Source organism: Cryptomeria japonica, chromosome 8, assembly GCF_030272615.1.
Source record: "Cryptomeria japonica chromosome 8, Sugi_1.0, whole genome shotgun sequence".
NCBI classification, from domain to species: domain Eukaryota; kingdom Viridiplantae; phylum Streptophyta; class Pinopsida; order Cupressales; family Cupressaceae; genus Cryptomeria; species Cryptomeria japonica.
Window position 1 is genome coordinate 512671776 of NC_081412.1, and position 18659 is coordinate 512690434.

At 35.3% G+C, this 18659-nt stretch overlaps 1 protein-coding gene across 1 annotated transcript; it reads right to left on the bottom strand.

The window, feature by feature from the left end:
- Positions 1 to 10920: 10920 nt before the first annotated feature.
- LOC131047790 (E3 ubiquitin-protein ligase XB3) lies at positions 10921 to 15193 on the bottom strand. Its single transcript, XM_057981575.2, has 8 exons — positions 14724 to 15193; positions 14565 to 14624; positions 14388 to 14459; positions 14130 to 14251; positions 12875 to 13015; positions 12306 to 12413; positions 11885 to 12143; positions 10921 to 11738 (listed from the first exon to the last, which is right to left on the bottom strand). The coding sequence occupies exons 1-8, from the start codon at positions 14901 to 14903 to the stop codon at positions 11337 to 11339; spliced, it is 1344 nt and encodes a 447-aa protein (XP_057837558.1). The 5' UTR covers positions 14904 to 15193; the 3' UTR covers positions 10921 to 11336.
- Between the last annotated feature and the right edge of the window lie 3466 nt (positions 15194 to 18659).

Here is an 18659-nt window from a genome sequence, read left to right on the forward strand (position 1 = left end):
AGTGAAGTGGGGGTTGCGCCTATAGAAGCAATTGTTTTGGCAAGACTCCTAAGTTATTTGAAAATGATTGGGCAAATGGAAAAGGGTCGATGGCCTAAGGTCGTTTTCAATGACACATTATGCATAGGAAAGAAGTTTTGGATGCGACAAATTAGCAAAAGGTTTAGAAAATGGGATATATACTTGAACATGTGCCCCACAGATAATAAGGGGATAAAGGTTTATGTTATGGATAAATTCCACAAGATTACTTGGGATAAAGACCTAGGGAGAAAGAAGAAATATTATATTGAATAGTTTAACCCCTCTTGCAACCATCATCAAAAAGAATACATAGAGGCCAATATACTATGGAAAGCCAAAATCCTCATTGCTCAATTAAGAACTAATTCTCATCAACTCCGCTGTGAAACCGGGCGTTGGAAAAGACCAAAAGAAACTTGGGAGGAAAGGGTGTGCATTTTTTGCACTTCAGGTAAAGTTGAATGTTGGGGAAAAGTGTTGGGATGTGAAGCCCAACAGTCACATGACTTTTTGGCTCCCTCAACTCTTCGATTCATACTTGAATATGAATGTATAAATATGTGTGCAGTCTATATACTGGATGTAATTGGATATTAGTTAATAGATGATTCTCCCTGCTTTCTAGTGGATGTAGCCAGTAATGGCGAACCACGTAAATAATTGTGTTGTGTTTATTTTTTGTTTCTGTTTCGCTTTAGTTTATTTGTTTATATGTTTTCCTCTGCTCGTTTATCTTTACAATTGGTATCAGAGCCTAGGTTGGCTTGAGTAGAGATGGAAGAAGGAGAAGAAGGTAAAATTCATAACGTGTATGGTAGTTTTACATTCCACGTAAAACTTTGCTTCAAGTGCCGTGTACATTGGTGGGATGGCTGGAAGAAAGAGGGGAACTCGGTTGAAAAGGAGAATCCAGCAAAAGAGAAGGATGTTGGGATTCTTATTTGCTCCTCTCTTGAGCCAGCTTTGGCACTTATTGGCCAAATTGTTAATGGTCGGGAAGTTGTTGGCATTCATGTGGTGAAGGTTGAACCCCATGGTGCCTCGGTTGGAATTTCTTGGTAGAAAGATGCTAGAAAAGAAATCGTTAAAAGATTTCGGGAGGAATAGTGTATGCCATATGAAACCCAAATTGAATATGTTGTTGATTTTGCCTCCCAGGGTGAGGAGGAGGATGTAGATTGGAATGAGGTAGCAGAGCAGAGCTCTGTAGATGGCATGGCCTTAGCTAAGATAATGAGGCACTCCCATGAAGACTACGAGCCTATGGATTTGGATGACATAGTACAAGATAAAAGACAGTTTTTTGGTTTGAAGCAGAAGCGGCCATTGACAGGAGTGGAGGATAATGGGCATCGCTCCAAGCGGTTTCAGGCGTCACAAGCAGAGAGGGGAGATATGGTTCACCAACCTGATTGGATGGATGTGGATGATAGCATAAACGTGGATATTAAGCAGCCTGAGGTTGAGAGGAACTGCGTGAAGAAGCAATTTGAATCAATCGTTGAAAGTAAAGTCAAGACGGAGATTTCCCCTGCTCCTAAAATGCCCATGGCAGTCATTGAAACCGAATAGCCTTTTGATAAGAAGGGCGATTCGGTGGTATTTGTTGTTGAGCAAACCGATGATGGACTTTTCAAAGTTGTAGATGTCACTGGCCCTACAGGAGAAAGTTATTTTGAAAGGGAGTGTAGCCCGTTGAAGAGCCCTCTGTTTATAGAAATGGGCATCGTGATTGTAATCACTATTCTGTGAGAGAAAGTCTTCATGACAATAAACGCAGTGGGGGTCCGATCCACAGTTTGAGGATCACCAGTCAAAACGTGACGATTTTGCTAAGTATCACAGGCTTAAACACCGGGAACTGCCATTTGATTCGCAGTTTTCTCAGCTAGAAAGGTGGGCGAAACCGATGGTGTTTGTGCCACTATTGAATTCATATTACAGAATAGGCATCAAATGTAGCAAGGAGGTCACTACAAAGATACACAGGGCTTTGATTTTGGCCAAATTGTTTGTTATTCTCGTAAGTGAGGCAGAGAGAGAGAGAGAGTTAATTTAATCATGAAAAGTTCTAGATATTTTTTTTAAGATTATGGAAAATTGAGTCAAGTTAATTTCCAATAAGTAAAGCCATGACATCATTTTTAATAATAGAGTTGAAAGCAACATTTCTATAATTGAATAATGAAAGTGTTTTGATATGACACATTTATTTTTTCTTATGTATTGTTGCTATTATAGTAGTTGTGATATAATGTAATCATTATCATTTTTGTGTGCCTTATATCTTACATGACCTATACTCATGCTTAAATTCGTATATATATAACATTGGCTATTTTAAATTTATTCTCACACTTGGGGCAATAATGAGGGTATCTCATTTCCTCTTGACACGTGGTTTTTCAATATCATGTATCTTGATGATTTGTGTTACTATTACATTATGATATTTAATGTGCTACTATATATTTATGGAGATTACATGATTCTATATTTTCTCTTATTACTCTTCTTCTCTCTTCAATTCTATAATTATCACTATGTATGCAATCTATTTGAGTGGCCAAATTATATTACTAATGCTTTTAAATGATTATGGTTTTAGTTATTATAGGGGTTCCGAGCTACACAATCACGGTTACAATGGTTCATTAGGGGTCTTACAAGGGTCTTTTTTACTTTTAGTGGTATTCTAGAAGTCCTACAATATATTTAATCATTATGAGAAAGGTTAAAGTGATCCCTTATATTACACCATCTTTTTCTTCATTTGGGAAAAAAGTTACAACATGGTACACTCATGGATTTTATAATGCCTCCTTTGCTAGTTATAATAATATATTCTAAAACGATATTGTATAATTTAGCCAAGAAAATTCAGCAAATTGAAACAATAAAGGGATGCAAATTGTAGGCTAGTGAAGAGATGATGAATTGATCAAAACAAAGGTACATATAAATAAATTTTAGTGAATTGAATTACTCAAAATTGAGGTAAAATTAGATTCAAATTCATAACTACCTAAGAGATAACTACCTCACCAACTACTAGCCCAACTAAGCAGTGGTCAATATGCAATAAACTATGTGTGGCTAAATGATGATAAATCAATATTTTACACCAACACCCCTCTTAAGCACAACTTAGGTGGGAATAAAAAGTGGATCTTGGAAACAATTCCTAATATGGTACCCAAGTACAATGAACCTCGTAGAGAAGAGGAGAAACCCTAGTGGGAAAAAACTCCCCCACTAAATGAGGGTAGAATATTCTCTCTAAAATATTTGAAGTATGAAACCCCATGTGAGGAAAAAAGTCCTTTTCATAAGAGAGATGAAGAAGAATGGCCATGTAGCCCCCCTCAATTTAGAATCTCCTACAATGATGGTAGATGCCTAACAATGAATGTTGAAGATGATCCAAGCCCAAAAAATAACATTCCTCCCCTTTGAAAGAAATTGAACAACATAAGAATGCAAGATATCTTTCCATTTCATAAAGAAATATGAGGAAATAAACTCAACAATGAATCCCTTCAAATGTTGCTCAACTAGACTAATGACAAATGGTGACTAATGATAATATCGTGAAGGAATAAATGGGTCTGGATATGCCCTCATAACATTTGAAGAATTTGATGCTACTCCATATGAGCTAACATCAAAGAGAATATGAATACCCTTAATAGTGTCCTCCAAGTCTACAAGATAGGACTCACAAAATAGACCAACAATATACGTCAAGTATTCATCCCAAGTAGTTTTATTTGGAAGATGATGAATAGTTTGCTACATTGAACCACTGGAATATCTCAAAGAAGAAACTCTAAACTGGAAAGTAGCAATAGGAATAGGAGTGTCCTTAATTGTTGATGAGGCATCAGAAGTCTCATTATTATCAAACAAAACGTCACTATCTAATGAAGATCTAAGGTCTATATACAAATTTTGGATGATAGTACAAGTAGTGAAATGGCACTCAATATACTCTATGTGATGTAAAAAAAACTTAATAATTGTAAGACACATTAGTCCATAGACCTTGTAATTTTTAGATATGAAAATCCCTCATTAATGATCTTTATTGTAGATAAACCCAATGTTCAATTGTAGCTTGAAAAAATATATTTCTAGGTGTCATAGTTTGCAAGAATGATATCATAAAAGCTTGGAAATTTTTAGTATCAAGGCTCTTCAAAGACATCACCTAACCAATATAGCTTAATATTATCATCACACTTTGCAAAAAGTAAGGCATCCACTAGCTTAAACAGATCACTTAGATATGTTAGTCCTATTGATTTGGTGTCACACAATGTGAAATATAAGTTATCACTCTTATCACCCTTGTACTAAATAAAATTAAATCTTGCAACATTGCATTCATTAACACCATGGTAAATGATTTAGACTTTAGAACAACTATAAGTTGTTGTAGATGGACCAAGGATCTTGTCGTGCGTTCAAACAAAATATTCTTAGGTGTCACTACATGAGAATAGTCTTTTAAAATTTAGCACTTTTTTACTTAAGGATCTTGAGAGACTTTTCTAGACCACCGTAGCTAAGAAGGATTAAAGTGCATAGAAGAAAAAAGATGCCTCTAGTAGCATTAAATAGCACACTCAAATGTTAGTACTCTCAATTTAATAGAAAGTTATACAGAATGTAGAATATCAATCTAAGCACCCTTAAACCAAATCGAATTTACTATTTTACAACAATTTTTACCATCATTACTATAGGAAGATGATTTGGAGTTGATAAAATTGAGATAAGTTGTTATAGATGGATCCAATTTATGTGTAGGTTAATACAAAATATTCCTAGGTGCCATATATTGAAATAGCCTTCTAATCTTTGATGTTTTTTGCTTCCATGGCTTTTAAGAGAAACCATCAAGTTGATGTAGCTGAAAAGGATTGAAATTCCTAGGTAACAAAATGACACCTCTTTTAACCTACTAGCCCACCCAAATGTGTTGGCATTTAATCTCTCTTCCTCTAATCCTCTCTCTCTTGTTTTATGTCTTTCTCCATCTCTTTATCTCTCTAGATCTACTCTCTCTTACTCAATCACTATCTTGTGATAAAAATATAAAGCTTCTTTATATGTTTGTCTCTATCTAGCTTGCATCCTCTCTCTCTTGCCAACAAAACATGGCCTATATTTCTTTTTATATTTTTATCTCTACATTTCCTCTATATCTCCCTCAATAGAAAAATTAGGCCTCTCCCTATCTATCTATGTCTAGCTCTATCTCTATCTCTATCTTTATCTCTATCTCTATCTCTATCTCTATCTATCTACCTCTTTATCTCGCAATTCTCTATCTCTCTTCATTTATATCTCTCTTAACAATAAAATGAGGCATCTCTATCTATCTATATATTCAGCTATTCCTCTATGCATCTCTATTTTAGTATAAGAGTGAGGCCTCTCTACACCTCTCTTCCTCTATCGCGCGCGCGCACGCGAGAGAGAGAGAGAGAGAGAGAGAGAGAGAGAGAGAGAGAGAGAGAGAGAGAGGGGGGGGGGGGGGGGCGAGAGAGAGGGACAAGGACAGAGGGGGGAGAGAGAGAGGGATAGGGGCAAAGGGAGGGAGGGAGAGGGAGAGGGACAAAGATGGAGGGATAGAGAGGGAGATTTTCAGCTTTAGACTTTAATTTTCTAGACTTTCATGAAACTATCCCATCAATTCCCTTACTTTAAGCTTCTTAGGTGTTATCCTTTTGTGGTTTATGTCCCATAATTTTAAAATCTATATAAATATAAAAAATAATTGACATAATACAAATATTCGATAGATGTCAATAACATAAGACACAAGAAAATTCATTGTCAAACAATGATAAGGAATTTCTCAAAAGAAAAAATAATGATTTGTTATATCCATATGCAACAAAATATACAAAAGGAATGTTCTATTGAATGTCCTAGGAATTTAAGAAACATAGAAAGGTGCTCAATTGTCAAACAATCATATAGAATTTTTTTAAATAGCAGTAATCATTCGATCATGTTGAAAATGTGCAAAAAACAATTCAATAGACAGTGTGTTGGACCAAACTTGCAAACATTTATTTTTGCAATATGTTGGACCATATATTTTCAATATGAAACATAAAGCAAGAATATTAGAATGTGCTTGTGTTATAACATGTATGCATGCGATTTCCTTTTGCTTCAAATATGAAATTATTAGGCTCGGATGTGGCTTAGATATTCAAGCCTAAGGGTTATATTTCCTTATTGCTTACCTAAATCAAAATTTTATAAAAAAAATATCAAAAATATGCAAATCTCAAGTGTGCTCTCCATCAATTTACATATTTCAAACATTTTTTCAAGAAAAATGCCACTCAAATGTTAAGCTCCATATTAGCTTTCTAACCATTTATGTTTTCTAAACCCAAATATATCAAGGTTTTCAAATTAATTACTTTTACTAATGTCTTCATTTTTTGTTAGAAACCCGTATTTTTTTAACATGATTTCTGATCTACTTGCCTAAACTTGCAAAAAAAAATCTCTATTTCATTCTACACATTGAAAAAAAAATGTAAAAAATAATAAATTCATCAATAAATACTTGTAATTATGAATCATCTTAGCCAACTTTCCTCCAATACATTTTTAATATAACTAGCAAAACATTAAAACTTAGGAGAGCACACATAACACTATATTATATTTGCGAGTCAAAAAACAAGACCACTTTGTGTGCTCCCAAAATTTTACCCTTTTAATCTCCACCATTTTTTTAAATAGTCACTTAGAAACTAAATTCTAAGCACTAGTATAATTTTTCTTATCACAATGTCAAATTTTAGAGCCCTGAATGTCAAATTATTCACTGAAGTTCAACTTTTTTATTGATTTCAAAAAGAAAAAGAAAAAAAGTGACCACTTTTGACCTCCTTTTTGGCCCACTATTTCTATTCACTTAGCCTATAAATGAGAAATATCTAGATATAATTAAAAATAAACTTGGAGAGGAGAATCTCAGCAATAAAAGGACGTTGAAAATTAGATCATGCATTCTCAAGAATTTTGTGAAGAATTTAATTGCATGCAACATAGTTTGTTAAGGAAATTGGATTATTAATCAATTTCTCTTATTGGAAGATGATTATCTTCTTTTAGAAAGCCTTAAAGAAGAGATGGATGGGCAAAAGAGCATGGGATGCTACCATTGTGTGGAGGGAGTGGATAAGCTTAAAAGGTTATGCATGAATTTTGTGGCCAAACAATTGGATATATTGTACTTCTACTAAGATTCAACTCTCTAGATTATCGATAATATGATATGGGTCTTGAGATATTTCCAATCAATTTACAATGACCTCATTGTGCCTAGCTAGTGTCACAAGTCCCACCTAATTAATTTCCCTAGAACCTACCAAGATTCATGTTGGATTTAAGATTGAGGTAGAAGGTGACTTTGGATCATTTTGTTGTTGATTGAGTGATCCTTTGTTTGATAGGAGATTTTGTTTGTGTATACATTGAATCTAAGCATGGTTTTGTTATGTTATATCAAGTTGTGTTGAATTTATGCTTAGTGAGAACATTTTTCTATAATTTTATGTAAGTTTTAATATCCTTGTGAGTATAGCCCCTACAAAACTCTTTGTTAGACACATGTATGTGTAGATGAAAACACAATAGTGTGTCCACTTTTTGTCACCTTAGTTTTTGTTTGAAATCACATTTTTATTGAAAAATACATGGAGGTTTGATTTAAGCCTAAGGGTGGTGGATCAAAACCCCAAACAAAGTCCAACTCTCATCAAAACGATGGGAAAAAAATAATTTGTTTCACCTTTAGGGAGCAAATAAAGTTATCTATGGATGCCATTTTGTAGGTACATAGCCTTTAGTCTTAGCTTTCCAAACATTATAATATGTATTATATATTTTAAAATTGTACTTTTATTTTATTTTATAATTAATGTAGATCTATTACACAAAATAATGACATTTATTCAAACAAGAGTATACTAGAAAAATATTTTAAAATACATTGAACTTCAAATGTTTGTCCATGTTTCAATGAAATAATTAATATTTGCAATACATACACCAAGAAAAAATAACAAAATTTAAGTTTAAATTTCTATTAATACCAACTAAAAATTAAATGAATTATTCAACAAAAATATTTATTAAATAAAAAATATCATTAGATATTAGAGTTAATAATTTAACTCTATTCTGTTTTAAGTATCAGTCTTTGAACTTTGTATATTGTTTTCCACATATTAGTAATCCTGGATGAGGAAAATCAAATTACATAAGATAAAACCAGATTACGCATAATTCTACCCAAATGGTTATCCATATGATTTTGTGGTCATTCCTTGGCCCATCTCCAACTTCTTGGTAACATTGTGTAATATAATACAAATTTCTAACTACAGGAATTTATCATTTGCAGTTTTGAAACTTATGCCTTGTTCACCTGCTCTCTTAATCCCTTGCTTGTGGTGGTTATTAAAGCAGTGCACTGGAAATCAACTTGAAATTGCATGAAGAAGATGTGTGATGGCCTTGAATGCTCATTATTTAAATAAGTAAAGGTTAATCACTAGACCCATTACTCCGGGAGATATTTTGGTGGACATTAAATTAAATTTTTTTAGATTCGAGATGCATCAGTCTAGAATTAACTTTAAAAAAAAACAGCTTATTCATCTTTCAACTCATAATATGTAGGTAAAAAATTTAAGACACTTACCATTAAATTAGAACTTTAAGTTTTCGGTCTATATGAATGAATTTTTTTATTTTTTTTTTTCAATGTTAAGAAATTGTGTAATAAATTTTTAATATCAATGTTTTAAAATATAGAGTTGAAGGGTTGTAATTCAGTTGGCTGAATACAATTGGTAAGGATAATAGTATGTTCTTTCATTGTGTCATTGACCAACGTTCAAACCTCCAGGAATTCTAATTAGATCAAGTTCGATCCTTGAAATGCGATTAGATCAAGTTTGATCCTTGAAATGCAATTAGATCTACTTATATCCATGAGTGACATTGACAGACCAGATTCCCCTACTCATTACAGCTTAGCCAAAAGAGAACTTATTTAGTTGAATGTTTTCTCATCATGTTGTTATCCGCTTGTTAACTGAGCATAGATGCCAATATCTATATAATCCAGCTGTTTCCATCCAAGCAATTGAAGAAAATTTAGATCAACCATCACAATGATAATTTAGTTTTTGCCTATATCATTATAATATAGATCAGAGTGATTGAAAACGTTAATTTCTATAACTTTTTCAGAAGATTGACATTGTACACATCTATATTCTCCGAATCAATCTATAAAACTGCATCACTTACAAAATGTAGATGACCATGGTATATAATAGTACATGTACCTTGACATGTTTTTTCCTATTTCCATTAATGGTTCAGTGTTTTCTACTGTGTCCAACCAATAACATGGGCATCACTTGGTCATCTACATTTTGTAAATCTATAAAACTGCATTAGTTACAAATGTAGATGACCACATGTGGTATAAAAGTACAGGTACCTTGAGATGTTTTCTCCTATTTCCATAAATGATTCAGTGTTTTCTACTATGTCCAACCAATAACATGGGCTACACTGAGGTAGAAACGAGGAGATGCAAAGAAAAATTTAAAGGAGAAGTGCATAACGAGTTGGATCAAGAATTTATATAACCTCGATGAAGGGCAAACGAGGAATCTCGGGCCAGCCACAATTTTAAGCCTTCACTCCATGTATGAAGGTCCTTTAAGTCACGGTAACTGCTTGAATCTCAATTGTGATGGGCTGGGTGAATAACGAACTAGGACACGAAATTACAAATTCTCAAATGACACGGAAGTTTCATTTTAACCTCGACCTTTACCATTCCAAGTGCAGTCACTCCATGCATTAAGATCCTTGAAAACCCAGTGACTGTTTGTAATTCAATTGTGGAGGACTCGGTGCAGCAGTCTGGTAATCAGAGAAAAACAAATTATGGCTGGACCGCAGCATTTGGTACCATCCCTACTCACCTACCATTCCTAAGGTGCTATTCTTAATGTTCTTGTGGAATCAGTAAATTTCTTGTGATTGATGAATCGACGATGATTTGCAAGTCACTCATGCATTGGTAAAAATTACATGGGTATAAACTTCAGTATTGATTTGGGATTGGCAACTATGAATGCAATTGGTACTCAAAGAGTTTCGACTCTGCTAGATCTGTTCTTGAAGGCAGTACACTTTATGCTCACCTGATTAGGGCTAATTTTAAAGTTGAATTTTAAGCATGTAGACGCTGCCTCTGCATATATTCAGTTGTTAGCTGGTACCTGGTTTACAAATCATGCTAGTTTCCTAATAATGGAACTTTTGTCATAAACCTATATATCTATTAATGATTCGTTACTGTTTTTTATCTTACATCCTATGCCAATTTTATTGGATTCACTGTATGCCTCTGCTCTATAACTTAATACACAATATAAAATGTTACTACTACAGTTGCAATACAACTGGAATCTGTATCTTACTATATCTAATATCTATCATTAATGTTTTTTTGTCTAGTTTTGATAAGTGACCTTTCCCAACAGTGGTCTCTCCATATCTGGCAAAGAGAAGCCACAAGTGGTCTCTCCATATCTAGCAAAGGAAAGCCAAATAGAAGGCAATGCACTGTAGAAGATATCACTTAAATTTTATCTGATCCTCAACATGAAATATGTTTTCTGATTAAAATATGCGAAAAACAACATAACCTTAGATTAATCAAAGTAACTTTACCTTAAAATAAATGTTCAGATCTCCACAGAAACCAATTATCTCAACAAGAAGCAAAGGAGACATTTTTATAATCACAGGCGATGCTGACAATTATCCTCCCAGTAAAAACATTCTTCCATTTAATAGTTGTAAGTAACGATTCTACCTCTAGTACAACATTTCTGTGTCTATAGCTTCGCTAACTACAGAAATAAAAGGGTACGTCTCAAATACAAATCAGGATATATGGAAACCATTTTCAAACTAAAGAAACCAATCTCTGAAAGCCCGTGAATCTTTTCATTGCACTTCTGCTTGTATACAACTTAGTCTTACCTTCAATTTGTCTACATGGCAAAGACGTATATCTCAGTCTAGATAGTGAGCATTTGTTTCACTCATCAAGTTGCTCTCGAGTCATACAAAAGAACTTATTTGATTCATGCATCAGGTTCTCATTTCGTTTACAATCAAAGGCCTCAAACATCCTGGAGATGCACGACTGCACTAGTAATGTAGCATAGGCACAAATTTCAGCTTTCACAAAAGTCGGGCACCAAGGCTTTATCCATCCAATCACTGCAATCAGCATATTTTCCGGATCCCTTTCCATTTAATTTTCCAAAAGATCCTTTTGCTGACAGTCCTTTGAAACTACTACTTCCTTCACTGAGACATTTTGACTGTCTTGGTTTGTGCACTTTTGAAGATTCTGTTTCCACACTGGCCTCTTTTGCAGGGACAACCACCAGTTGTACTATACTACTGCGACAGAAAGGGCAGACAGGAGGAGAAGAAGATGCTACAGTAGGATTTGGTTTATTGTGACAGCACAATGTCAATGTGCAGAGAGCACACATTCGATGGCCACAGTCCTGAACTTCAATGGTGCATAATTGATCAAAGCAAATGCAGCAAACTCCACTCTCACTCTCCTGCAGATTGGCATAACATATGATCAGTTTCAGCATCCATTTATTGGCATTTAGATAAAAAAAAGAATCATAATTTTAACTCCAATATTGGCATAATTCATCCAAAATAACGATTAATTCTATGGAGATGAGAAGGATGAACATACATCAGAAAGACAATCATCGATGTTGTCTTCTTGATCAGTAGAAGAAGATGCTGAAGAGGCAGATCCAAACAATATGTTTTTCTCTCTTGCTCGATTTGCCTCCATCAAGGCCTTTTCCAGTAAGTGTTTCGCCTCAGGATCGAGTTCACTTATAAATTTCCATGGAGAAGGCCAAACTAATGGCTCCGCTGCACCAGGATTCAGCAATGCTGCACATGTTCTATGCTTAAACTTTAGGGCTACTGCATAAGGTATGCGCCTGCCAAGAAAGATAAAATAATAAATACCCCATGGCACCCTTGCATTTGCTGGATCATTTTAGTTTTTTTCTAATTAAATGCAGCTATATCCATAAGCATAATAAAAATATGGTAAATTTGAGGGTATATTAGTGAAGTAACAAAATTAATCAAGATCTTACCCTGACGAATCTCGTTGAATTCGGTCTGCACCCCAAGCTAGCAATTCCCGAATACAATCCAAGTTGCCTCCTCTAGCAGCAAAGTGCAGAGGGGTGCTCCCAGGCCGTCTATAAGAAAAAACATTCAAGATTAGTTGGTCAGATAATATCCTGGTAAGGTAGCCATCATGCAAGACAAAACATAGAAATGCAAACTTTGCCATTTTTTCCATTTTTTATGTAAGATACTTGGCAGTCATCATGCATTATGAAACTTAGAAATGCAAATTTTTCCAAATTTTTCACATGTTAGAAACATGCTGTTCATGAAAGCAAATGCTTTCAACAAAGTCTCTCGAGAAGATATTTTACAGATTATCATGTAAGCAAGGTTTTATGTATGTGGTAAATATTTTAGAGATTTTCCTCTTAAGGGATTTTCACATGTATAGCAAACTGCTCAGTGTCCGAGTTTATAAGCCTTTTGCAAGTGAGATTGTAGCAATTATAGAAGCTTGTCCAACAGTGAAACAAAGGCTTGGCAATAACAAAAACTTCTCCAACCTTGGATTCAATGGATTGCCTCTTACCCATTAGCTCCAGTAGATGCACAAACTAAAGCCCCATTTCCTAGCAGCAAATGAACAGCATCTGGATGTCCCATCTTGGCGGCAAGATGCAGTGGAGTGGCTCCGCTCCCATCTCTAACATTTACAAACCGAGCAAATCCCCTGCAGATTCATTAACCAATCTCAGGCTTGCACAAAAAACAATATGAAATCTTAGAAAATGAATGGTTTATCTATGGTATGCAATAGGCATAGGTCCTACTTCACATTTTGGAAACATTGACTCTCAGTCCCCACTATTGAAGTTGCTCTCAATGTCCTTGTTAACCTGCTTCATAGACTGGAATTGCTAGAAGTGATCTTTGAGAAATTCATTGTATTTCGTAAGTCTGAGAATTTTGACAGCTCTGCAATCGCAGGCATAGGTCCCATTTCCCCGTTTTTGTGGATTGTCAAGGCCTTAATTCTCTATTACTGAGGAATTTCTACTATGGTCTTCAAATACATAGGGGTCGCTGAAGTTGCCATTACTAGGGTTGTTGACAGTGCTCCTGAAGATCTATTAACGATGCTAGTAATGACTTTATAGATCTACAATTGATGAAAGTTTTAGCAAAGGAAACGTTTGCGCAAGAACAGCAAGTGGTATATATCATTAAGGAGCATTGTCAAAGCGCTAATCTGTCATAAGTATGGATTATCAACTATGATCTTTGAGCCAGTTTCCAGTGTATTGGGTAATGGAGTCTTTTAGGCAAAAACTGTGCGAATCCATTAATAGAGATTGCTAGCAATTACTCTTAGGATCCAATGTCTATGGAACTGCTTACTCCATAGATCTGTAACTGATGGCCTGGGTTGGCAAAGGATGACCATTTGGCAAGAGTAGTGTTCTACGAGTGCAAGAACAAAAGAAAGTCGTATACTCCATCTTGGGGACTATCAAGGCCCTAATTCTTCTTCATTGAGGATTGTCAAGAATGATCTTCAAGAACATAGTTCCCGGAGTGGTGGAGATTGCAAACAATTGTCTCTGGGAACCATATTTTATATTTCCGTTTTTTGTAATTGTTAGTAGTAATCCTTTGGATCTATTGTCTATGGAAGTTAAGGCTCCATGGATCTTCAACCAGTAACCTTTAATTGGAAAAGACTAGATTTTGTGTACAAAAACAGTGGCATACTCCATTGTAAGGGACTCATGACCACTCAGTAGCATCATCAGATCACTCCAAGGGGAGCAGAAGAAGGGGAAACAAATCAATAAAACACTCACCACGAATCTGATACAGGGGCTAACTGTCCAGCCGAAAGAATAGCTTCCAAGCAGTCAGTGTGCCCATAATTTGCAGCATAATGCAGGCCAGTCCTCCCATGCAATGAATCAAACAACAAAACCTGATAAAAAAAACAAAGAAGACCACCGATGCTCAACACCCATGAAAAACAAAACCCAAGCCAAGACACATGAAAGAGAAACACACACCCATTGAAAACAAAAACACACAAAAATATAAACACCCATTAAACTTACATTCGCACCAGCTTGCAGGAGTCTCTCAATGCAGGAAACTCTCCCGAACATTGCAGCCATCATCAGAGGAGTCTGCACTCGCACACCCAAAAAAAAGTCCACCTAATGAATCATCCCCCACAACACACCAAATTTACAAATCCTAGAAACTAAAACCTCCAATGATTGAACACCCACCTGTTTATTTCTATTCAACACATCAGTGTGCATGCCCCTGTCCAGCAGCATTGACAAAATCTGTAACACCCACCGCTCGATGAATCACTACACTCAAAAACCAAATCAAAAAATCCATCCACATAACCAAAAATATCAAGACATAAATCTACAACATACTGTGATCTGGCCATTGGCAGCAGCTATATGCAAGGGAGACAGTTTTTGGAAAACTGTAGAATGTTTGATTAAAGCGGGTTCCTTGTCAAGCAGAGCCTCAACTATAGCCAAATCCCCCTCCTGTACTGCGACATCGAGGGCTTGTTCACTGGCTACCCTACAACTCAGATTCTGACCCATTATCTGGGTATTAATTTCCTTCTGATTTTTGAATCAAATCCCTAAACCCGCCCAAACAAAATCCGTTTTACATAGGCTTGCCCTCTTTCTCACTGGGACTTTCCCAAGTGCTGCTACAAAAACCATGAAGGCCTTTGCTGCAGCAGCAAGAGGTAGATCCAGTGAAGGGATAGATGCGGAGAATTATAGGCAACGTCATGGGATTTTTTTACCATGCTTGCAAGGTAAACTAATTAAATTTTTGGGGCTGTCTGAACAGAATAATTATTTTATTTTTAAGTCGAGTCATACCCGTACAATTTTAAGGCTCTGTCCTTCGATTTTTATTTGTTTTGGCGTCAACATTATACCGCGGGATCCAAGAACGCGGCACACACTTTAATGATGTTGACGCTTATCTAGGATTAAAAATTAATGGAGCTTTGGAAACCTCTGAGCAAAAAGATTCTTTATGCTTGAACACCAGAAAAAATGGTTTTGAATGTGGGAATGCAAGATTTTTTCATTTTCTCTGACCAGGTTAAATGTTTTAATGGTTAAATGTTTGGAGATTGGTTTTTAGCTTTGATTTTATATTGAGTTAGAATTTTAAAATTACAAAATCCAAACAGTCCACAATGGACAGCAGCAAAAAACAATAGTCAGGGTTTCAAGCAATTAATAAACCCTAATTAGCCACTGCTCTATATTTTAAGAGAGAGAATGTTGAACAAACTCTTAAAAATGTTATAAAATCTAGCATTTTATATAGTAACTGATAGTTTAGAGGTAAATTGACCATCTACTTTGGTGTTCATTTTTAAGGGTAGTTTGAATAGTTTTTTATTATAATGGAGATGATGATTGTTTTAGTAATTTAAAAAATAAAAGTGTGCATTTTGTTATAAGTTTTGTAGAAGTTACATGGTGATTATAGTTTTTGGATTCAATTGCAAAAACTTCTCTATCAACATTTTGGGTCACACTCTATGAACTATTATCTAGATGAAAAAGAACACTTGAAGAAAAAAGATAGAACTTATATGGTTTCAAAAGAGTTCATTATGATCAAATTTTGTTCACTGTAAGTTTCTCATGTCAAATGGATAAGGTTGGAATTGTCATCCCTTTCAAATGTATCATAAGTTTCTCATGTCAAAGGAATGAGGTGGAGATTGTTGTATCTTTGAATTGTAGATTATCATCCCTTTCAATTGTATCGTAGGTTTCTCATGTCAAAGGAATGAGATGGGGATTGTAATATCTTTGAATTGTAGATTATCATCCCTTTGAATTGTGGGTTGTCATTCCTTTGAATTGTATCCACATTAATCTTGACAAAATAAATATTTCTTAATCCATAATTTGTAACTCAAAAACTCCAATTTGAATTATTAGATTATATTATAAAAACTAATGTCTTAAAATTCAACCTTATATAAAATATGAAAAAAACTATATATAAATTATCTTATTATTTATAAATTTTTAATTTTTATAATTTAGTTTAATTTTTTAATTACTCTTGTAGTTTTTATTATTTAAGTTTCGATATTGTATTTTTAAAATATTATAATTGTTATACTTTAAACTCTTGGCAAATCTTATATTATAATTTTTCAAGAGAATCTTACTTTAACTCTTGTCAACTTTTATATATAATTATTATTGATGACTATTGTAGATTAATTCTTGTCTATTAAAGACAACACTTCATAATAAAGTATTTCGACATTAGAATTGAGATAATAATATTATGTAAATATTTTTGTAAATTATTATTAATGAAAAAAATGAATATATTTAGCTTTTAAGTTGATTTTAAATAAATTATGATAAATGGAGTTTTGTGATTTTTCATTACAATTTAAAATATAAAATTCTATTAGATAGTTGTTGTTTTATTGATTACTTTATTATATGTTTTTGATAATAAAGCAGCCAAAACAGGGGGTTGACCCGGAAGAACAGCAAGCCTCAAAAGAGAGCTAAACCAGCAGACAATCAGCAATCAGCCAATCCCTACCTTAAACATCAAAAACAAAAACCACCTACAGCTATTGGATAACCCAAGATTGAAACCAATCTCGTCCAAATAGCCCCTTAAATAGTAGATGCACAACATATTGTTCATAGTATAATAACTACGGAAAGTAGCAAGAGTCTTAAACTTAAAAGGGATCCAACCGATCCAAAAAATAAAACTATAACAAAAAGGGACAACTTCCACCATTAAACATGTTTTCCATCTCCCAAGTGTTGTGAGAGCATGAGCCCAATCCAATCTTCAGCAAGGAACTCAAACAGTTCCTTCGTGGTTTCGCCTTCCAGCCCGCCTTGATCCAATTTCTCCTGATGCAACAGGCTCATTGTAGTAGTCGAGGAGTGCATTACCTTTATGGCGAATTTCCCAATTTTTTCGACATGGGAGTCGAGATTCTCCAGCTTCTTCTTCACTCCATTCAGGTCCTCAGAGATGGCATTACAACCCGCACACTGCCCCACCTCTTCCTTCTCCCCACCTTCAATAGCAGTCTGCTCGCCCTCAAACTTTCTTCCATCCTCCTCAGAGATGTGTGGGGGGGAAGAGTTAGAACAAGGGGAGGCGGTTTTATTATCATCCTTGTTTATCTCAGAGTTAGGGGCCTTATTACCCAGCTTAGAGGAATATGAGCCTTCCGTAGCCTCCATCTCATCCTCCACCTTATCACTTTCAGCTTTCTCAGAGTCTTCCTCCTCCTCATTAACATAATTCTTTCTAACAATAATTTGTTTCATTTGGGGTTTTCCAGCAAACCTGTGGGATCTTCTCGAGGTCACACCATCCTCTGCATTAGACTCAATTTACAGAATTTTAGGATCTTTCCTGGGTTTCTTGGAGGAGGGTTTAGCAGTGGAAGGATTGCCTTTGTTCTTCTCCCCAATTTTGGGGAAAATGAGAGGGGCATGGTCAGGGGACTGACAAGGCGTAATAGGTTTTTTTGAGACCTTTTTTAGAACCAGCAGGGGGGTCCTGGATGGAGGGATCAGGTTGAACAGAGGTGGGTTTAGGGGGACACAGGGCCCTGTGGAAGTTGTAAAGCCGAAACATCAGACCCTAGTGGAGGATGGTGTAATTGCTATCTTGAGTCATGCAATGGCGAACATCTTTGACAGTAGACTCTAAGGTGTGCAGTAAAAAGAACAGGAAAGAAATAGAATCATGGTTGCAAAAGTGATTGAGCAACGAAAAATGGTAATAATAGAAAACACCATACCTTCCCTCCAGGGTAAAGTATTTCATAATGATTTTGCACACCCGGTTCCACGAGTATGGAAGGCATTCCCTGTTGAAGCCCCCTCGCATCTTGAGAGGTTCCTCATCTTTTCTGTAGAAGCAGTTCATACTGGTCTCATCCGTGATCCTGCTGGTTTTTTTCCACTTCCTTCCCTCAGTTGAAAGACCCGTGGCCTGGGCAATGACGTCCTCACTGATTACAAATGATATATCTCTCATAACAACTCTCGTATCATTCCAGCTACTAACAAACTGCATGGAGAGGTTCTCGTCAAACCCAGTCATGGCGTCCATGAACGAGACGATGCCCCCTTCATTGGCGTACATCCAAACGTAGGGCTCATTGTGAAAACAATCGTCAATAGTGTCCAACTCAACACGGACTAAATCTCCCCCCATAATATCTTCCTCCAGAGTGATGTTGGGATGCAGTGCGAACCAGAAAATGGTTATGTACAGAAAAAAGCCAAAGCAGAAGATAAAAATACTCGATTGAGAAT